Here is a 24,074-nt window from a genome sequence, read left to right as displayed (position 1 = left end):
GGCTCCATAGCTCAGTGGCTAGAGCGCCTGTCTAGTAAACAGGAGGTCGTGGGTTCGATCCCCACTGGAGCCTTTTGAAACAATTTTGAGATATAGGTTTTAGATATTTGTACAGAATAATGACTATGCAAATCTTAAGGTAATACATATAATTTTGACAATTATAAGTCGCTTATTTGCAGAGGTTTAGTGGCCTGTTTAAGATGATCTCGATTATTCTGTAGTTGGTACACTCCTTGGTTTTCACGATATATTGGGTCTGGTTTTTAACTCCTTTCGGAGCTTTGTTTCACAAACGAGATACGAGATGTGCCATTTAATTTTAAGTCCACTGATACTGTTGATATTATCTCTTGCCTATCTACTAAACATAATCTAAGCTGGGGTCTAACCTGTGTATTGAAGTATTAATTTGTTCAGAAGTGTTTCATATTCATCGGTCTTAGATTTTGCACACTTAAACATCATGTTGCCATGATTTTGAACAAACACCAGCTGCATTGTTCCATTGGATTGAGAGTACTGAGATGATTTCAAGTGACAATGTATTTTCCAAGTTTTCATAAACTCCTTGTAGTATTTTGATGTTAAGCGGGATCCGCCATCACAAACAATTCTATTCGGAACACCGAATCTTGAGAATTGCTTCTTTGATTTCTCAATCACATGTGAACTTGTCGTTGCTATCCAATCAACGTCTATGTAAATGATTCCTCATTTACTGTGTCAAAGATTGGGTAGCGATACTGTTTCACCCTCTAATATAATTCCATCATAATGACTCAAAGTGTCTTTAATCTAAAGATATGGCCTTATATCACAGTTCATGTCATTCCCCATTCATTTGGCCATCCATCGATTATACAGTCAATCGATATCTCAAAGGTCTTATCATTTGCGGTTTCATCTCTTATTTCTTTATAGATATCTTCTTATGCATATTGATTTAATTTTCTCTTGTTCTGGTCACATCAGATGATGTGTATGCATGACTAAGAGAGCCTTCTATAACAAAATCCTTTCACAGTTACATTCGCATATGGAAATTCATGTTATACCTAAATAGTTCCCTTAGTATGTCTTGAACATGTTTTGAGCCTGACTTACAGACTTTCTTAAGAATGTTAGGAAGAGGTCAAATATCATTTACCACTGTCACTATACGCCCATACGCAAAGCGTGAAAGACCGTAGAGATCAAATAACGCTTCTTTTCAGTTTGTGCTCATATTCAAGCGGTCTAATATATATCTTGTTATAGAACAACACCTTGTCAATCCTTGCTACTGTCAACTAGAAGTGCTCTTTCTAAGGGCATCGTAAGACTAGACTTCAGTTTGTGTCAGGATTTTTTTTACCTTTTTAAATCCGTCCGTGCACTCATCTGTCCAATTTCAAGAAATATTCTCACGGGTCCTGTTTACAATGGTTTAAGCATTTCTGACAAAAATGGCAGGAATTGTACCATTCAACAGAATCGTTTGACTCCGCTCACGTCGAGACAATAAGAAAAGACATCACCCGTTCGTGCCAATTTCTTTGTCATCAAGTTAAGTAAAGATTTTGCACTGTTCAGTTCTGGTACAATATCATCTAATGCAGGCAATTGATATCTTTTCCTTAGGAATCCTTTTTAAAAGGAAACAAACATCAGACGATACCATTGCAAGAAAAAAAGAAAATTGTCAAAAACTTAAATAAAATTAATATCGTCTTGTACACGCATTAAATCGTACATACTGATGAATCAAATCGCTTACGACACTGTATATTTCGCAGTTTTTGGTTATTTTTCCAATTCGAAATCAACTAAGAGTGGTTACGACGTAAATGCCAGTAAATTTAAAAAAGGGTCGGTATATGTATCTGTTCAAATGACTATATGATAAATATCGCTATCATTCTTGTTTGTAGCGTTGTCAATCACACAAGGGTAAATACTTTTTCAAAAAGAATTTTATTTTTTATTTTTTAAGAAAGCAAGACATCGGGTTGTCTTGTCCGTGAAACGAAAATAAAAATAAGATTATATCGCCTGATTGTTGTAATTTGATAACAATCTGGACGCCAGAGCCAGCAGTATAGGTGGAATGGTACGCATATTTTATAGCATTAGTTCACTAAGATATGCTTCTTTGATATTAATTTTGGTTTGAAAGCATGCTATTGTATTGTACATTCTTAAACTCTAACGTTGATAAACCAGACTTTCAACATAAAGGCGTGTCCGGACTCATAGGTATGCCTAGAAAACGTGTCGAACCCATCACCCTTTGTAAGAACGGCGAATACTAAATACGTTTATTTACTTTCACAAAAATGAATAAAACAAAGTATTCAAGATAGCTCAGCAAAAGATTGTTTTGTATTAAGAACCATGGGTAAAATTAATAAACGAGACATCTCAGATTATCATAGGTTGAATTATAATTAATGATCATTGGTCGTGTTTCCTTTTGATCTCTGAAAGTTCTTATAAATCAAAAGACGGAGTTATATAGTTCATAATGATCTTTGCTCTTCAAGAAATCTGTAAGTTAAAACAAATTCAAAACGAAGTATTCATCCGGACTCTTGACAGCCATGGCAAGACATTTTAATTAATAAAAGACAAAAACTAGACTATTAGATAACACACCGATTAAATATTTATTCAGATAAACAATTCTTATATAAAACCTTGCAGTTCTTTCGCATTAGGAATTAAGGAAATACTAATAAAAGTGCATGATAGGTGAATAAATATACATGAATTCGATGAACTTGTTAATATGTTAAGAGATACTGATATATATTCTGGAATTTACTAAGCGTTCATTACAATATGTTTGTGTAATTTCGTTCAATACTATTAGCACATCAATCAATATATTAAGCACAGCAAAACATAGTGAATGTTTGACAAAACAGTAAAGCAAAACTAAATAAAATAAATCATACAAGAATGTACAAAATAAAAAGTATAGGTTATTCATTCGGAGTCAAGTAAGGGAAAATAATAATATAAAAACATGAAAAAGTTGAATACATATGTACTTACGTCGAACATAGCATTTATATCATTCATTAAGTTGTGCACAGTGTTTCCAGAGCGTTATATAAGACCGGCTAAAAATAATCTAGTAATTGTATGGAGGCAGTATTTCGCAGATTTCTTAATGAGGCAATGTACCGGAGTCAAGGTAGTTTCAAATTTGTATAAATTATTTGAATATGGCTGCATTGCTGATTGTGTTAGTCTACGTATAAGTTAGAGTTCATTTTGGCAATCTACAGAAAATGGGGCGAGCCCAGCAAGGCTGCAGGCCGAGAAAGCACGCATCATTTTTTGTGGATCGCCAAATTGAACTCTTACTCATTTGGTGATCACACTAAGTTGACCCACTAGCTCCGCCCTTTGTGAAGTCACGTGGTATTATTAAATATATAATATGTACAAATAGGACGTTGTTTAACATCTTATTAAAAAAACATCTTGTATATTTTGAAATCCCGTACCAGTTATTATAATAACAACTAACTTTCTAAAAAAGAGATATAAGACTAAAATGAAATTTTAAGAATTGGCATCATAATAATAATATTATATATGACGAAATTAAATATATAAAATGCGAAAACCACACCAAAAATGAAACAACACTGCAGCCAAACATAATCGTACACATGTGAGGGGTTTTTTTAACAATAATTATATGAAAAACTACAGGGACAATTACAGTAAGTTTAAACATAAACCCCGTTTATTGGCACTGGGTCAAAGCTAAAGACATAGAATACAAAAAAAACAACAATCACAAACCAGAAACATGGAACAACAACACAAAACTCCACAACCAATACATATATATATATAAAATAACTAGGGGTGTTTAACAGGACTATCTGTCAAAAACGTTTTATAACAGCACACAACTCATAAACAACGCTTGAAATTAGCAGAGCAGTGTTAAGAGGTCGATAATATCATTCAAGACAAAATATTTGACAATAACCAAGTATATAAAAAACGTTTTCTATGCCAAACAAATCAACAGTTTTTATATCTTTATTATAATAGCTTAAAATTATTAACCGCAGTTGCTTGAAGATATGAGTGCTATTAAGGGCCCTACTGGTGCTCTAGGAACAAACCCTTCTTAGCCTATTTTGTGTAAAACACTGCCACGATTAGACTATTTGACCCAGCCTTAACTCAAACTTGTTCATACACAGACACATTATTAATTTACTAGTGATTATTCATACTGATAATAACTACATTTAATATTATTGTTCTGTCATTGATTAATCGACACAGGTCATTTTAATAAGGCTCTATTATAATATAATTATTTGTTTGTAAACTATTAACTACATACCGGACGAAATTACTCCTTTATAAGTCTCCTCGGTGGTTCAAATGTCCTTATCCATGAAAGTCGCTTAAGACGAAATATCGTTCGCAAACTAAATGCAGCCGACGAATTGTGAAAAGTTAGAAATTTGACGAACAAAAACGCGAAAAATATGTGTCAAATCACCTTTGGTATCCGTCTTTTGCTTGCGTTTTTCAAAACAAAGTAGCGGTCAACATTTGTTATAAGGGCGACTTTTCAGACGATATGGATTCATTGACATCAATGATTTTAGCTTATACAAGTTATGTCACCTGCGAGATTGCTGTCATGACTTCAACAAAAGAAAGATTGCGAAACCCTACTTTAACGGGTACGTGTACATGTGGACTACCTTCTGTGCATCATGTCATCCAGGTATGTGTACGTGTTGACTACATTTTGTGCACTATGTATATGAAAGTGTGGACTACGTTTTGTGCACTATGTTATTCAGGTATGTAGACATGTGGACTACATTCTGGGCACTATGTTTGTGTACGTGTGGACTATTCATGTGCCCTATGGCATCCACCATTCAACTGCAGCTTTTACATGCGCGTGTAGCTTCACGTTTACGTACACGTACATGTAGTGTTTCGCAACCTCTCTAGAACTGTTAAATTACCTTCTAATTTGTTTTATACTAGATATATGAAAATGCTAGTGCGTATGTATCCGTATATAGTCTAGTCAGGGAGATTGGGTATCGTTCTAAGAAGACCAGCAATGACCCGTATAGTCTGGCTACATATAAGTCTTGATTTACATAAATTGACACTCAAAAACATAGTATGTACAAAAGTAAAGAAATATTACAGTTACAATATACAGCATGCAATATTACATAGTGAAACATGCTTAATTCCTAACAGTATCATGCTTAACATCAAACAAAATATCAACTTAAAATCAAATAACACGAAATAAAATATTAAAAAAACAAATGTTAAGAAAACAAATTCTATGAAATAACAGGGTTTTTTGTAACTAACAAACTCGTTATGGTATAGTAAAATCATTTTACACTATTCAAGAGTTTTAGTACATAGCAAATGTAATACATTGTCATTGTTTTTCAACGGGGATATGCCAGAAAAGTAGATAAAAAATCAAACAATGGCTTGTGAACTACTTTTCTTCAGACAACAAAAACACATACATTACAATCAAAACACGAATTCAATTTGTCACGTATTTGTTCTATAATATAAACATATTTTTGTTCTCTGAAAGTACGAGTCACACTTTGCCGACGAATTTCTAAAATCCAATGTTTTACAAACAAACATTTTAGTAAGATAATTAATCATTGACAAATCTTAATTGTCTTTTAAAAGAATCAAGCTCAGCACACTATTTTGTTTTCATTTTATTCTTTCGTTTTTATATAAATTCTGTCAAATTCTCTATTCGAAAATCATATAAAGAATAGTTACGATTAACTATATTTGTTTTAAAAGGTTTAAGTTATTCGGCGAAAATCATTGATTATTTCGAAATACAAAGAAATTGGACATCAATTGGTTTGTTCCAATGTTGTTTAAAGCATAAGAAGAGGGCGAATTTATGTTGTGTTTTTCTTCTCTCTGAGTGTATATGTCTGTCGGGTGTGCGAAGAAAATAAAACACAGTGTAAAAAATATTATACTATGTAGTCGAGTTCAAGTTTCATTTTATGATATGTATATTGATATATAACTTTAATGTACATTAGACTATTCAACTATGGTTTCAAAAATGATGAAAAAGTATTGGTCCCATTACGCAATGATTAACTCACAAAGAACCATATATTTAAAAAGATAGAACAAAAAAAGAAAGACCAACAGTACTCATCGAGCCACTGAAACAGGAAAGGTGAATCTGCTGATACCTTAGTACCACAACCTTTAGCTGATAAAACTGCTGCAGCATTTCAGCCGACCTTATTTCAGATCGACAGAGACTATGATCCGGTTAAGGAAAGGCCATGTGGTCCATTACCTGATGCCTTCAATCCTGGCAAACAAAGGGCGGACTACAACCGTTCCAAATCTCGGGAACGCAACTTCGACGCGTGTTGGAAAGGACCGGATCATCCATAACACAACCGGCGTGATCCAGTACTGTTATCAGTTCTGGCGTTTGGTAACTATATGGGTAAAAAAAAGTTGACCACGCCCGTCAAAATGACCATATGGTCGGGATCTCAGGAAACTACCTCCAAGACAGTAACATTCTCTGCCCCTAGACATTTGACTAATATAGTATTATTTTTAATATATAATACGTGTTTCTCTTTAATAATGTATTATAGGAAGAAGTCAAAGTCAGATAGACAGTCGTCGTTTGGAAGAGTGAAGATATATATGTTTACATAGTTTTATTTATTAAACACAATAAAACTGTAAATAAAACTGTAAAACAACAATAGTAATATGTACATCCAAAAGGCCGCCAGTGAGAATTTAACTCACGACACCTGGTTTACAATTATTCGTTATTATAAATAAAACCGTAATTACACTTGGAAGTTAAAAAAAAATATATTCATTTAACTTTAGAAATGATGTAGAATCAGGAATTGAAAACTTACTTCCAGGCCTCAAGACATCTATATTTTGACTCCTTTTTTGTAGAATAGGAAACCGGAATAGGAAGTACAACTACTGTAAAAAAGCTACGTTACTGTCTTGACATACAGGGGCGTAGCTTGATATAGGCCGTGAAGGCCGGCCAGTATTTGGTCGCTGTACTGCACTTTGAATTCATAATCTCACTTGTAATGACGCAACACATTTTGGGTACTACCGTGGAGCTGACAATTCTACTTCAGAAGGGAGACAACGATCTACTTCACGCTGTTGAATAGACAAACGTTATTGTCAAATTGAGCAATGAATGGAGGGCAACGTATATAAGCTCAGGCTTCGACATTCAACCATCAATGCTAAGAAGAGCTGACCGACAACAAAACAGAGCAAATCCTGACGTGCAAACACCATCTGACTACTTCTGAATAACCTTGTAAAATGTCTTCATTGATCATTTAGTACAAGAAATGGAAAGCCGTATACTATGAAGAAAGATACAGTATATAACATTTGCTACCTTCAAAATATGACATTCTGCAGGACGGCATACTGCCATCATTTTATACTGCTTATGCCCTGATCTCCACCAAACATTTGACACATTAAAAACAGAAATTGCTGGATGGAAGGTCAGATGAAGCATCGCAGCCGTAAGTCCGTCAAGACTACAATAGACCCTCAAGCAGACCAACAAGGACCTGTATCTGTGCATATTTACAATATTCGAGGTTCTTGTTACCATGCTACCTACATCAGCCTCTTGTGAAAGGTCGTTTAGTGGAATGAAACGAATAAAAAAACTTCCTGCGAACGACAATAAAAAGCGACAGGTTGTCACCCTTTGCCCTAATCCACAGCCACAAGAGCATGTGCATAGATGCTGACTGCGTCGTCAATGTGTTTAAGTCGCAAGAATGCCGGAATCCGCAGTGTTTTAATGATACCGCGGAAAGTCAAGTGTGCTGTAGAAAGTGAAATAATATAAATGGCATTGTTTGTGCAAATAAACATTTGTTTATCGTTGTTGTTTTTTCATCAACATGCATTAATATTGAGTGTAGTTTAATTAATATAAATATCAATGTTTTATTTCTATGACCTGTTTTATTCAGCTAAGATACATACACCACCTAGCTGAAAAGAAAATACGGGGGCATTTCACCCAGACGTTTGACTTATGGACGAGGACGTGGCATAGCACTTTCCGGGAATACTGGCGGCATTATCATGTTGCTGGCGATAGGTCGTATGAGTGAAGCTCTTACTCACAGCATCATCGCCAAAGAGGCTAAGTGATTGAGTATAAAGAAAATTAATATACAGACATTACTCGTCAAATGCGCCAACAGAGTTCAATTCGGAAGACGTTTGAAGTAAGACGTTTCCATCACGCTCAATACGGCATCTTATTGACCTTTATTTGAAAACAAACAGTTTACAAAACAAATGTTATTAAAGATGTATTATAAACCCAGAGGGCTTATTGTACAAGAAACAGTTAGGTTGATTTTGTTTCAAATGTACTTAATTTACATTGTGATATTTGTCTGTTATCATGTTGCATCATTTAGTCACTGAAAAGTCGCGAATTACAAATAAAGTTACTTGATTGAATGTGATATAACAAAGGATATACGTGTATTATATTTCGAAGTAAATATGCTTGGTGTGAAGATGGTTGAGTTATGTAACTAGAGAGCAGTTTATCAAATTTCTAAATAAAGCACTTTTTATTTAATCGTTCTGTAGTATTATATGACTATTTGAATATATATAATTGTGCAACCATTTCTTTTATCTTCGTTTTCTGTGAATAATCTGATACAATTTGCTCATGTCAACAATAAAGGAATTGGTAGCCGATAAGTCTTGTTTATTTGCCCTACCTCTAAACATACAATTCGATCATAAAATAGTATTTAAAACTCGTTTGTCAAATAAGAACGTATGTTGAGGGTTTGGGCCTTAATTTCTTTGAAATCACAAATGTAAAAAAGAGACCACTTGATAAAGATCAACCGTTAAGCCAAAAAGCTTTAACTGTATGAACTTTAAAAAAAATCTAATTGTGTAAAGATTATTTTTGATATCGGTGAGAATACTAAACTAATAAACAAAATAATTAAAATTATTGGTTGGTGTTAATTCTAATCATTTGTAAGATCGCTACTCCGCATTGCCAGCATGTTCTTATCCTTTGAGCACAGTTCATACAGAATAGCCGATGACCACATGGTCGTATCACGGTGTTCCTCGCTGACCTTTGGCATGCTAGACACGAGATGCGACCTGGAATCCAAGGAAATACGTTATATATTTCAAACAAATAATCAAATCAATTCACTACAATTTATAATTATCCTTGAAAGTAGTCATAGTATCATCAAAAGTTTTTGGTAATACCTTCTTCAAAATATGTACAATGCTTTTATACAATTATCTTGTAAACAATAGTACTGGTAAGTTTTGGTCTGTAATTGTAATATTTTAAAAGCCCATAATGTATGATGAATAATTACAAAAAATATATCCCATTTAAAGTACCTTCAAAAACATTTATAGGGCTCTCCAAGTCATCAACTTCGATGTCTTCTTCAGTGCATCTCCCATTGTAAACGACTTATATGAAAATCAATAATGTTATATAATATAATAATATACTAAAAACGAACGTTTAATGCTGTTATCATAATTAAGGTGAAAATCTGAAAAGGCAATACCTACTTTAATATTTGTATAAGCATCAATACCAATACATTGTTAATCAGTTGATGAAGAAAACGTGTATTCACAGAAATATGTCACATAATACACATTTGTTGATGTTAAGAACACAATCAACATTCGTACGTATGTAACAGGTTTTTTTGTGAGGAAAAAAAACGTTATTTCGAACGCTCATTTCCGATTTCGGAAAGGGCTTCTCTACCAAAGATGCGATGTTTTCCCTTGCCGTTAATTACAGAAATACTTAAATGATTATAAACGACCTTATGTTGAACTGTCGATATGATGAAATGTCTTTATTAAATCTATATAAATGCATTACGGGTGATATTGTGCACACCCGTAATTCGACGGGAAAGATACGAATAATAAGGGATATGTACCAAAGAATTAATTCTTTTGTAAATTCGTGTTCTATATTTTATGATTACTTCGATTGTTTTGTCGGCCTTCGTCAATTTCACATTGATCTGTTCACTCTTTGTTGAATATAAAGAGGTATATTGACAAAATGGCTTAAACTCGGGCTTGGCAATCGATGATATTGTTGTTAAAGAGTTATTATTTGTTGACGACTTGGTCATTTTATGAAAACCACCTGTCGAAGTTCTGCAACATCTCGATAGACTGTCCGAAAAGTGCATTACTTAAATTTATCAGAAAACGCACTAAAACTAAAAGTATGCTAATTCGCATAAGGGAGAGATATTGGCCACGGACATTTGTACCTATAATAGCCAGCCAAATAATGTTGTGAATGATTTTATTTACTTAAGAGCTGTTTAGAACTATACTTGTAATTTTGCGTTAAACCAAAAACATTTACTTGATAAAGCGTTAAAAATGCCGAAAACTTTATCGTATACATGTACGGATTTGGATCTGAAACCAATGTTATTATGTCAGCTTTTTTATGTCGCTCATGTTCTTAACAATGCTTCCGAAAGTTGGGGGTAATACCAAGGCGAAAGAAAATGAAAGAATTGATTTGATTTTTTTAAAACGTCTGTTAAATGTAAGAAAAGCATTCACGAACAACTAGTGCTGAGAGGGAGCTTGGTAGATATCAACAGTTTTCCCATATATTTGTTAGAATTACACAATAATAGTTGTTGTTTTTAAATTCTTGATAGTTATCAGAAGCATACAGGTGTATACGAAGTACATGTTTCTATGCATTATCCGACTGTTTAATGGAATGAAAAACTACGTAGCAAATGTAAACAAAAAATATAAAAAAAAGGAATTATGGTTTTGCTAATAAACTTGTAAAATTCTAATGGTATGTACGTGAAATCAGTCTTATGTAAATTCAAAACAAGAAAACAATGATAGCAAGGTGCAGTTTTATTAAGAAAGATAACTCTTGCTAGAAGAGTTACTCGGGTTAACAGACAAAATCTCTCTTTGATTATGATTGTTACAGACCAATGATTTTGCGGGGAAATAGTCATGTGATCACTGGTTTTCATTGTGTGCAAAAAATGAATCATCGAGTTACATATGTTTTACTTGTTTTATGAGTTTTAAGTGACAATTCATACACAAGGGTCAGTATTCGTTTGCATTTGTTGTCTTTTGTATTTGTAATGGTTTTGCAATGTTTTTAAATGATCAATAAGTTCATTCAGCTGTATTTATTTAGTTTCGTTAAATTATTTTTCGTGACAGGTGTACATTTTGTATTGAAATAGAAATGACAGTTCTGATGTGCTCTTTTTAGTCTATTTCCACAACTAACACATGTGGGCTCGGTTTACAGCTGATTATCAACATATAAATAATACAGACACCGTGAGAGAGAGACATTCGGGTTTAAGAGCGTTCAATTCCTTACAATGGTAAGATCATTGTTGATGGGATGTTTTGTGTGAAGTGCATTGTTTTTGTGATCATTTGTCATATATGTATGTTTTAGCCATTTTATTTAATCTGCCACTGCACACGATTAAATTATATCATATAATACTGTATACTGTATAGAATGTTTGCGATGTTAAGACAGTTTAACTTAATTTAATGAAGTAGATTATTCATATGCTTATGATTGTTGATATTTGTCTTTTCAGAACGTTCAACTAGGAATTATGTGAGTATTGTTGACGTTAGATACCTATGACATGAATACAGAGAATTGGTGAACATCATTGTGTTGTTAACATTACTCAAGGATTATCCATTGAATTGAATGTTGAAGTTTAATGTTGTTCCTCTTCATCCTCAGCTTAATTGATCATATAACTTATATTAATATTCTATTATTTCATATTTTATATGTTGAATTACCCATGATTTCGTTGTGGTAACGAAGACGATTTACCTGGTTCAAATCTTAATGAAATATTTGTTATGTTCTGTTCTGTTATACGCATATTTTAAAAGCGGTCATAAAAAACTGATGTTTTGTTATAACACTCATATTGCGTAAATCTGTTATATAACTTGATAGATGAAAAGAGGCTTCTAAATTAGAAATAATATTTACAATTACTTTCAATTACTGCTTCTGTTCTATATATGGTTATATATTTAATCCACGATCTTTCTCTATCTTCCCCCTTCTTTCCTACCTTTAATCTTTCTTTAACACTCTCCTCAACAGCTTTAAATACTGTTAACATAATCTGTATATTTTTGTTATACGTATATATACATGTATAGTACTGATATGTAACTTGTCCAACAGTAGTATGTGTATAATATTTACTGATGTTATAATATATACAAAAGTTAATAAAAATATCCATCAAATAAACACGATACTTAGGTAGCAATAACCAATGAAACAAAACAAAGTTATATTCAAAATCTACCGCCTCTATTGTACGCCTAATCATTTAGGACGTCTAAAGAAATTCCACAGAAACTGAGGTGCAAATGCTCGTTAAGCTGTCTGTTAAAGTCATTACCAGAAAGCGGTTAGTGTCTACTGTGCTCCAACGACCTGTTTGTTATCTGAACTGTCTAAGAGACCAGAATCAAGTAAATTCATACACAGAAAAATCAAACTCAATACGACCAGAACAGAGCTGATAATTGACGAACTAGACAATCTATCACATTTAACTTAGTTTTGAGGAACAATTTTTTCAGGAGTGGAACACACGCACATTGCAACATAGTCTGGGATAATAAGAAGTTGATCAAATTTGACAAAAGAAGATTTTATCAGATTTTGGTTAAAAAACATTCGCATTTTATTCGGAAAAGTCTGCCGGCAATATAAATATGTTATTGCGTCAAAATGCTCGAGACAACCCAATCAACAATGCCTTGAAGGTTCTTGATAATATATTTTCAACTAAGAAAGATGTTCAAGAAGATAATGCATTTCCTCGTTACAAAAATTCAATTATCTTTCTAAAATTCCTGTAACCACCACAAGCCGCGATTCATTGTTAATCAGATTGTCCTGAATATCTTGACACAAAAACATAATAATTCTGTTTAAGGACATTTCCGTAAAATTTCCTGACAGAGGTTGGCTTCAAAGATTCCTTTATAAGATTGGCGAAAACCCTCTTTTCTAATATAACATTTAAAATAGCAAAAAATGAATGAATTTCCTTTTATTTACAACGTGGCGTTCGTCGGGGTTGCCCTCTCTCCGCTCTACCTTATTTTTCAGTTGTCAACTCCAATGAATACATGTGATAAGAATGAAGGTATAAAAATACATGAACAGCACCTAAATGTAATCCAGCTTGCAGATGACCACGCTATTTCTTAAAAATCTTAAAAAAAGATATACCATTTGTTCTAGATATAATAGATGTTAGGGGGAAAAAATCAGGTCTCAAACTTAACAAGACAAAAACAAATGGACTTTGGAGTGGCTTATCCAAATGATATCGATATGATATATGATATAAAATTTACAACTAGATACGTTAAATCTCTTGGTGTCTGTTTTGGTAACGATAAAGATGAATGTGTAAATTTAAGTTAGACTACCAGAATTGAAAAGTGCAAACAGCTTATACACGCATTGAACAAACGTAAGCTTACATTACTTGTAAACCTAGCCCAAACTATTGTAACATACGATTCTATAATTTAGATAATAAATTCAATGATTTTTTATTTTTCTGGAACGGAAAAAAAGACGAAATAAAGCGCACGACAATTATTGGAAACAAGGTTGAATGCGGCTTAGAATTGACAAATTTCGGGTTCTTTTCTAAAACAATGAAAATAAAATGGATTACACACCTGATCACATAGACATCGCCAGCTGGAAAATAATACTAAATGTACTGTTTGACCAGTTCGGAAAGAATTTCAGCATCTTTCACATCAGCATAGAGTCTATAAAATCTATAAAACCTATAGCTCCAAATATAAATAGATTAACCAAATTCAATAAACAATGACTGTCAATATGGATTCATTTCACGCAAATGGCTGATTACCAACCCAAAACAGCTTACAACTATTATACTTTTAGGAAGGAAATTATTTGGAGTAATAAATTCATAAAAACAATAATAAAAGACTTAAGCATGCCCTTAAGCACTTATTACTCAAAGACATGTTACTTTCTCGCTATACCCTTGTTTTATGTTTTTGTATGTACACATTGTATGAAATAGCGATTTTTATGAACTAATAAGCGGATTGTAAGCTTTTGGCAAATTCAAAAAGAAGAAAAAAAGAAGAAAGCATTTCCTAAATAATGCTTTTTGATTGAAAAATTCATAAAATTGTATTCTATAAAAGTTGATCACCTCCTCATTACACCTACACATGTTGCAACGGATGCATGTATTTGCTTGCTAAATATTAAACGTCAAAACTAACGCTAAAATGATTTTTTAAACATTTTTAAAACATTTATGTTTTGGTCCTTCAAACTAACATTTGCACTGTAGAAGGTCCTTAAGGTGTATGTTTTGACAAGTTACTTATATAGTAACAAGAGAATATTTTATCATTGTAATTGTGATGTATGTAGTAGTAAAGGGGGTATAATAATATATTTAAGTCTAAATGTAGATTTAGTTCTTTTAGTAGTTGCTTCCCCTAGAAAATAATTAAATAACTAAAACAATGCTACTTTAATTGTGTTTAAACCGGTCATGCATGGAGTTTTGATTGTCACATGACCAGATTATGTGAGCTCCCTTTGTTCGCAGTAAAACAGGTTTATTTTGTGTAGAGTTTGGCTTTGTATTAAATAGTTTAAGGAAATAGAATATTAGGAGGTTTAGCAATACGCAAAGCACCAGAGTTAGTGATTGTTGTCCGCTCGGTCCGATAGACCGTGTGGACTTTTTATTATTCTATGATGTTATTTAATATATACTGGAATTATACTGCGTATGAACTATTTAAAAAGTAAAAGGTATTGCAGACGTGTTGTTTCGTGTAGTCAAACGTACTACTTTCACGAAACATGAATGTTAGAACCCACTACTACCATCTTCCAGACACATATGTATTTGTTAAAACATCGGTTTAGAAGAGCTGGTTAAAATTGGACCAATGTTTATTAAGTCTTGAACATTAACTTTTATTCTACTTACCACTGGGATTATGACAATTGTTCCCTGGTGGCGGTATCTCGTATAAAAAGACATAAAACTTTTTAACGTTACACGGTCTAGCCTGTTCTTATTATCACTTTATATCTTTGAACAGTCGAAATTGTCGGGGGATATAATGCTTTAAATTTTCAATTATACACACTATTATAAATCAAAATATTAAGCTTTGAATGTTGGTAAGTGCCAACGACTGTTCATTTAACTAGATGATTTATCTGATTTCGGCCTTATTTATACAGAAAAGGCCTTTTCTCTTCAGATGAAAATAACGATAGTCAGCCATGTTCGTAATTTGTTTCCCTTTTCAATTCAAAAACAGACAGACAGTTAACGTTTCCTTCTTATTCGTGGAATTCCGCAAAATTGCAACCGGATGTTAAATAGTTCTCAAGCTCTGTCGATGTATTTCATTATTTTACGATTGATCTTTTGATTGAACAAAACAAACATTCAAAGCTTCATTCAACATGTAGCACATATGTGTTGTTGTAATATTATTTTTTTATTATTTTTTTAATGACAAAACATTAAAACTTATGGAAATATCCTTAATTTACTCATTGTTACCCAAGTCATGATTCAAGTTTGGTTCACTTTATTCCACATATATAGTCACAATTCTCATCAGTACATCAGGTTCCTTTGTATGGACACCAAAGCCCATTTAAAACCCCTCTTACTGTATAAATTCAAAGCTTCTATGTGTATTAATGTTGCAGTCAGTATTTGTGGATATTTTATATATATAACTGATAACCGATACAGCCTGTGGTGTTATGTTTATTGTTTATTCAATAAACATAACACCACAGTCTGTATCGGTTATCGGCATAAACGGTACCAATGTATTAAATGGGACGACCAGGTTATTTACCTATGTCCTAGAATGACAGTAGATATAACAAATGATCAGTAAAAAGTTCAGGTAAATGTCTTCACTGTCATCGTAACCCTGACCTTTGACCTACTGACCATAAAATCGATACGGGTTATCTGCTGATCATAAACTACCTGGCTACTTAGTTGGAGGTTAATTGGCCCAATCTGCCTTCAGTTATCGATCGGAAACAGTTTACACGGGCGGACGGACTAACAGCCGGATAACAGTCCGATTACTATGTTTGGGGGCATAATAATAACAACTGTGAGTAAACAAAAGGGTAAAATAGTTCACGTACCTGCATTTCTTACAGAAGGAAGACCAACAAATCCCACTTCGTTGCGACCTTAAACAAAAAATAATGAAATTCATGAGAATATGTATCAGGGGACAAGGACTTTTCGACACGAGCATGCATTTTTTTGCGATACACCTTCATATAAATAATTGAGGGAAAACTTTAATCTCCTATCGGGCTCCGTGACATTGCTCTTTGAGATGATAGCACAAATGCAATAACCACTTGACAGCTATTGCCATATAATGATTTGATGATTTCTGTTTAATAAAATAAACGAAATAAATAATATCTGACGAACTCTTACAACTGACCGGGATAATGTGACATAAGTTTTGAAATATGTTAAATGCGCTATGATATCTATAATGCTCTATCATTTTTTGACATAAAAAAACCCACAAAATGACTGGACATATATATATATGTATTCATGTTTTGCATTAAAATACTGAAATGTATATAATACTGGCATGGCACAATTTTACGAACCTATTGCATTTACATGGCTCATATAAACTTAGTCGGACAAAAAAAAAATACATAGAGAATAAAATGTGGAGAAATTTGATCCCAATGTTACTATCCTAGGTTATGGTGTAGTCAGAGAATATGCGGAAAGGGCTCCAAGCGGCATTCAACCGACAGGTGTTTCCCAAGAAAATCCTAATGCTGTGTTTATGATTATGTTTTGCGGAATTATATCCTTTATCCATACCCGATGCAATTTTCGCAAGCTTCCAATTCTTAATAGCCAAACATAAGGGGATACACGGGAGAAACCTAGTTTTAAACTGTTCGGGCTCAACCCTGGCCCCTTATTACATTCCATTTGTTGTAATTGAAACCAACATAATTTATGAATACATTCCGCAAAACCTGCATCATTTATCCTCCCAACCCAGGTTGAACTAAATGTTCAAGGGAAATAAAATCCTTTAATAAATAACTAGATGTTTGATATTTCTAGGTTATTCCATCGTTCCATCGTTAAGACCATCATATGAATGGCAACACAAGTCAGGAGCATGGCGCCTTCAATTTTCCGCCATATTTTTCTTTAGAGACATATATACATCTAGTTCCTCGCAATCAAGCTCTTCACACAGCAAACAAAGAATAGTTACTGGACCCTCTGTTTTCTCGTCTGCCGATGGTACCACAAAATCGGTCATGCATTAGACAAATACAAACATCAGATGTTGACATTCGTTAGTTACGCGCCTGCCCCCACCCCAAAAATCGTCAAAGTAATAGATTGTCACTCGATGCTTTTCTACGCACAGAAAACTTCCTTAAAAGTGGCAATTTGTTCAAAGGTACTGTAAAAAAATGCTACAACCAAAAAGCAGACATTTATCAAAATAAAATTAAACCCCGAAATGGAACTCGGGCCAATCAAGTGCATTTGGGTGAACCGGCAATAGTCTAAATGCACTCTTAATATCCTCTTTTAAAAGCATTACCCTTTGTCCCAGACCTTGTATCATTGTCAAAATGTGTGTATTGTAATGTGCAAAGGGCTAGGTCAATAAAATCGTTTACAAAATTACCAACATGATCAGATAGATGGTGTTCCATCTTAAATTCTCATTTGATATTCTAAGGAACCAGACTAATAGGTGACAAGCAATGATTTGCAATTGGACTTGAAACAAACGGGCGTGCTACACGACTTGCAGCTAATTCCTTCGATGTTTTGTTATGCCACTAACTGAGTATGTAGACCTAATGTTAGTTGCAAATGATGTCTGCATGGGACTGTAATACAAAGGAAATCCATATGTAAATCCGTCAAGTATGACTCGCTTGATCGCTTGTATAATCATGCAGTTCAATTTGTAAATAGTTTATGTGAATTGATTATGTTGGTAAGGACAAAATGACAGGAGTAAGCAACTGATTACTTCTGATGACAGTTCAACCGTCGCCAGCCATACACTCGTCCAAAGCTTCGCCTTCCTTGTTAGCTACTATATTGGGAATTAACATTATGACTGTTAAAGTTTCCCATCTGGTCAGAATTGTCATAACCTGCCAATGTGGTAGTGTTGGCAAGAGAAAACAGCTCTCCGTTTATTACTCGTCCAGGCATGCTGTTGAGATTGCTTTAATATTAGAAGAACTCGTGTGTTCGCATCCCAATGGTTCGAACTAACGTCCCCGATAATCGGTTATGACGGACGTTTTCATTGGAAAATAAACGCGATTACAGTACACGACCAAATCGCCATTAATTTATCTGAAATATGAAATCCCATCTACAATAAGATTATAAGAGCTCTCACATATACGTTATAATTATGTAGAAAAAAAGGTTAAAATGTAATGTATTAGACACGAATTATTGCAATGATATCCATATTGTACAACATTGCCCTCCACGTTAGAAATTGACTTTTGGGCTAACCCTTACCCTTACCCTAATAGTCTGTATAAACAAGATCACCATGGCCGTGCCTTTTGCCCTTATTACCTCAATTTCAATTTTGGCAACTTCTGGCCCTGTCTTTATATTTATCGGACAAGCTTTATGTGTATTAGATGACTGTGACCATTACATTTGACCTGCTGACCTCATAATCAATGGGGGCTTCTGCAGGTCTTGTTCAACCTCCTACCAAATTTAAGAATCTTAGACTCAAGCACGCTGTTGTTATCAACCAGACAAGCTTTTTATGCTCAAGGGAGCCGCGACCCTGTCCTTTGACCTGCTGACTTCAAATCAAAATGGGTCATTTGCAGGTCATGACCAACGGTTTTGTTTACCGCCTGACCGAACGACGGACCGACATACGCAAAGCAATATACACCAACTTCTTTGCATGTGGGCATAATAAAATAATCGATTACTAGCAAAGTTTATAAAAGAAAATAAAGAACCAACGTTCGACTGTTGTAGCTGTTTTGAGTCAATGGTCATAACTCGACACTTACTAAACCCAGACGTACGGACCTTGCAGCACACGTGTTATGTTACTTTTAACAATCTTAAAATTATTGTAAATATATCGTTTGTGACGTCCGGGTTCAAGTAAAACATTCAAGACGTCTGCTACTACTACGAAACTTAGGCAATGACAATACCCCTATTTTTCTTTGAGCAAAATATAACCTAAACTGTCATCATTTGGAGCATCGCTTGTCTGTACTGCAACAGTCAAAACATTCGTTAGAGGAGTTGGTGTTTCACTTGATATACCAGTCTGGCGCAACACGTTGGTTCGGACTTCGCGTTCATTGTCGCCATTCTGTGCCGACAAATCTCTGTCGTTGGATGCAAATGCCACCGGTGCTACAATAGCATCGGTCTCCACATATATTACCCAGTTCAAACTTTGCATCGAAGAGGTCTACAAAAAAGATTAAAGTTATTTTATTTAATGAGCCCGGTATATATTTATTTGAAAGGACGTTATCAATTCATATTAAACGTAGTGAATTTTTGAATAAATAGCATACATATCCATTCTTTTCTGGTGTTTTCACGCTGTCTGTTTCCTTGTTTTTCTCGGATTCCATGTCAAGGGTAAGAATGGTATTGCAGTTATCTTTCGGAAGAAGGCGTTGCTCGACTTGTCCATTATTTTCTAATTATTGATATAAATGTTGCCATAAGAAAATTGGTGATGTTTATATCGAATATCTTATAAATATAGATATAAAATATATATAAAACTATAAATCATTTGACTGAAGATCATTTTTAAATGAATCATGATAATAACGACTTAACTAAAACGACTTTACTAGGTAAATGTACCTGTTTATACAACATTTACAATTCATATTTTCTTTAGCAATACAAATATTTGTCATTAATAGTTTTACATACTAGTAGTTCATAATACAAATGGTAAGTACATCTGAACAAAAGGGCCAAGATGTCCCTATACTGCATGTCAGTGGTTATTATGGGCGTTGCTGCTCTCTATGGAAGTAAGTGGTTGCCAAGTAATTTGATGATTGATAAGGGGTTAAGTCCTTGTTAAGGAATTTCAATCCTAGTGCCAGCAAATATCAAGAGGTTGTCAGCTGGTTGTCCCAAGGGACAAAAATATGATGGCAATAGAAAATGACTGTTGCAATGAACGTCAATGGTTGCCGAGAAAGTCATTAATTGCCATGGATGTAGATAATTGTTAAGCGAGAAATAGTTGGTAAGGTAGTCATTGATTGCTTAGGAAGTCAATGTTGGGTCAGGAATCTCGTGTTTGCTAAGAATATTAATGGCTGCTAAGGCTGTCAATGGTGGCTAAGGACGTCACTGTTTGACAAGGAAGTCACTGTTGCTATTAATGAAGGTAGTTGCTTAGATCATCATTGGATGCTTTGAACGTTGTTGGTTGCTAAGAAAGTAGTTCGCTATTGATTGTTACGGATGAAGGAAGATAAAGAAGTAATGACGTGCTAATGAAGTCATTGGTCAAGTAAGTTGGTAGTTGATAAGAAAATCATTGGTCATTGAAACGCAAAGGAAGTCATAAGTAGCTAAGAAGGTCCTTGGTTGCTTTGGAAGTCATTGGTTGCAAACAAAGTTATTTGTCAATTAGGAGGTAAGAGGTTGACGAAGTAATTGGTCAATAAGAATGTAAGAGGATGCATTGGATTTATCTGGTTGCTAAGGTTGATTTTGGCTGCGAACGAAGTCATTGTTTGCTAAAGAAGTCATTTGTAGCTATGGATAAAAGTAGTTGCTAAGGTTGTCAATTTCAGCTAAAAAGTCTTACGTTTCTCATCATCGCCGAAAGTTTTTCCTATTAAGGATGCACCGTCATTCTCATCACCAGACGCATCTCTTCGCCTCATACATTGCTTTTGGGTGGTATCCTATATAGAAGGAAATTTAACGTACAAACCAAGTACACTCATCAAACCTGATATTCGCATGTAGTTGGAAATTATAGGAAATTCTTGGACCTTTATTTGAAATTATTTGTACCATTGAATTAATAAAACGATCTCAGTGATATACATCTAATTACAAATCATTTAACAGTTTAACAATTGATAAAACGATATGTCTTCTACGACTAAACGTCAACACTAATCCTGATTTTTTTTACCTCTCTAACAGATTCAGATGATTGTCAAATTTTATCTGGCCTTTTCTCTGGATTAACCAAACTATGTTTCACTGTTTATTGTCTTTATATATATATATAGCCGTGCTGGTATAATAATATCATAATTATGTTTTCGTTCCGGATAGAAAAATTCGACCCGAGGGTACCTGCGTTGCCTCGGCAAGCCTCATAACCGGCACTACAGCGTGCCCGAGGGTCGGGTTTTCAATCCGGAATGGACACACATAAAAGGGTGTGTTTTTTTCAAGTATACCTTGAATTATATTTTTTCTGAAAAAAGACATAGAAAAAGCACATTGTACATTTCACCAAAAAGCGCGTGCGATGATGTTAACTGACGTCATGAAGCGCAGTATTTTTAATGCATAAGTCAAGAAGTTCCTTCAGTATAACGTTATTTAAGGATTATTTGGTTTTGTTTTAAAGATTTTTTTTGTAAAATTAATGTTTATGGAAATAATCTATTGATATCTCATAGATGAGTCATGCGCTATGGCGCAATACTTTTTATTTATTTTATTATACACTTTATGTAACCATAATTATGATATTTCAAAACTACAGAATCAAGCTCAGTAGCAAAAAGTTTAAATATAAACCGGGTTTAATGGCACTGTGTAAACGCCAAAAATATAGAACACAAAAACAAAAAAATACAACCAAAAACATGGAAGAACAGCACAAAACACCACAAACAGCACAGTTCATAAAATCAAAATAACCCTTAAAAGACGAAATAATGAAGGAACTTCTTGATGCATGCAGTGAATAAAACCACTGCGCGTCATGACGTCAGTAAATATCATCGCACGAGCTTTTTGGTGAAATTTACAAAAAAATGTTTTTCTTTGTCATTGTTTTATCTGGCAACGCAGGTGCCCTCGAACCGGAAACACATGACAGATATTATTATTCTTCACTCAATAAAGGATCTTCACTTACAACTGATGGACGACTTCCAGTGACCTTGTTAGATGTGTCCGGTCCGGATGGAAAAAAACTCGGGCACGCTGCGTAGCCGGTTACTTGGAAAGCCTCATTACCTGGCAACGCAGGTGCCCTCGAACAGGAAATTCATGACAGATATTATTATTCTTCACTCAATAAAGGCATTCGGAACTCCTCGGCCATTTTTATGGAAAACAACCTCGGATGTATGCGGGTATATCAGTTGAAGTAGTTCGTAAAATTTTGAATTATATTTTTATTTAAATGTAGTGTTTTAGAGTTGTATTTATTGATCTAAGTTTATATTGATTGCCAGTGAAGTGAATTATAGCAAAAATCATTAGGATTCCCACGAGTAAAGTCATAAAGTTTAACTGCTAAATAAGATTACTACGCGATCTACTTGCAGCGGACTTAAACGTGCCCCTTTTTGAGTATGTAAACCGTCCAAATACATCCGAGGTTGTTTTCGATAAAGATAACCGAGGAGCTCCGAATGTCAATAAAGGATCTACACTTACAATTAATGGACGACTTCCAGTGGCCTTTTTAGAAGTGTGGGGAAGATCTGGAACATTCGCTTTCCCATTTCCACACGCGCCTGTCTCTCGAAAGTCAGATGATTCCTGTAAAATAAAACAATATATCTTTCACGACACATCGTATTACATGAAACGTATATATGCACGTTAATAATCTAATCATAGGCAGTAGAATTTTCATGCATTCACGAACTGCGCAGTGTGGATATGTTGTACGTCATTTGTTGCAACCTATTGCTTTTAAAGACTTTGTCTTTGGCTTAAGAGAATGACATAGGTTGGTCGTGTTTTGAGACACATAGCGTCTAATATACTAATTACGTGAGTTCACTATTGTCTCAATTCAATCGAAACCGTTATGTATCTCTTGGGTGGTAAATCTCAATACCTTTTATTTCTTATATTATACACTTTATGTAACAATAATTATGATATTTCAATAGATGATTTCCAAAAGCATCAATTTTACAAAAATATAGCTTCAAAACAAATCAAAATAACCATTAAAAGACGTCATATTGGAGGAACCTCTTGACGGATGCAGTGAATAAAATTACTGCCCGTCATGACGTCAGTAAACATCATCGCACGCGCTTTTTGGTGAAACGTACAAAAAAATCGTTTTTCTTTGTCTTTGTTTTCACAAACAAGTAATTTAGGATCTGCTAGAAAAACAATCAATCATGTGTGTCCGGTCCGGATAGAAAAATCCGACACTCGGGCACGCTGCGTAGCCGGTTACTTGGAGAGCCTCGTTATCTGGCAACGCAGGTGCCCTCGAACCGGAAACACATGACAGATATTATTATTCTTCACTCAATAAAGGATCTTCACTTACAACTGATGGACGACTTCCAGTGACCTTGTTAGATGTGTGGGGAAGATCTGGAACATTCGCTTTCCCATTTCCACAAGCGCCTGTCTCTCGAAGATCAGCAAAAGATTGTTCCTGTAAAATAAAACAATATATCTATCACGACACATCGTATTACATGAAACGTATATATGCACGTTAATAATCTAATCATAGGCAGTAGAATTTTCATGCATCAACGAACTGCGCAGTGTGGATATGTTGTACGTCATTTGTTGCAA

The 24,074-nt window shown here is 34.2% G+C and overlaps 1 protein-coding gene and 1 non-coding gene across 7 annotated transcripts in view; one reads left to right on the top strand and one right to left on the bottom strand.

Annotated features, from left to right (window-relative positions):
• Positions 1 to 73, top strand: Trnat-agu (transfer RNA threonine (anticodon AGU)). The gene has a single exon. It is a non-coding gene; the product is annotated as a tRNA-Thr (tRNA).
• A 3,959-nt stretch (positions 74 to 4,032) lies between these two features.
• Positions 4,033 to 24,074, bottom strand: part of LOC128219874 (uncharacterized) — a 30,628-nt gene continuing 10,586 nt past the window's right edge. For 2 of the 6 annotated variants that reach the window (XM_052928009.1, XM_052928010.1), the window contains exons 5-12: positions 23,818 to 23,928; positions 22,959 to 23,063; positions 21,133 to 21,232; positions 19,865 to 19,992; positions 19,518 to 19,755; positions 16,403 to 16,450; positions 9,496 to 9,570; positions 4,033 to 9,240 (exon numbers count right to left, since the gene is read on the bottom strand). In XM_052928009.1, coding sequence (XP_052783969.1) covers positions 9,080 to 9,240; positions 9,496 to 9,570; positions 16,403 to 16,450; positions 19,518 to 19,755; positions 19,865 to 19,992; positions 21,133 to 21,232; positions 22,959 to 23,063; positions 23,818 to 23,928 — 966 coding nt within the window. In that variant the 3' untranslated portion in view covers positions 4,033 to 9,079. Of the gene's footprint in view, positions 9,241 to 9,495; positions 9,571 to 15,203; positions 16,451 to 19,517; positions 19,756 to 19,864; positions 19,993 to 21,132; positions 21,233 to 22,958; positions 23,064 to 23,817; positions 23,929 to 24,074 lie in introns of all 6 variants that reach the window. The other 4 variants (XR_008258680.1, XR_008258682.1, XM_052928011.1 and 1 more) reach the window with 4 other exon arrangements.

The sequence above is a fragment of the Mya arenaria genome, chromosome 15, assembly GCF_026914265.1.
Source record: "Mya arenaria isolate MELC-2E11 chromosome 15, ASM2691426v1".
Taxonomy (NCBI): Eukaryota; Metazoa; Mollusca; class Bivalvia; order Myida; family Myidae; genus Mya; species Mya arenaria.
Note: the sequence above shows the minus strand (reverse complement) of the source record. Positions and strands in the feature narration are given on the sequence as shown.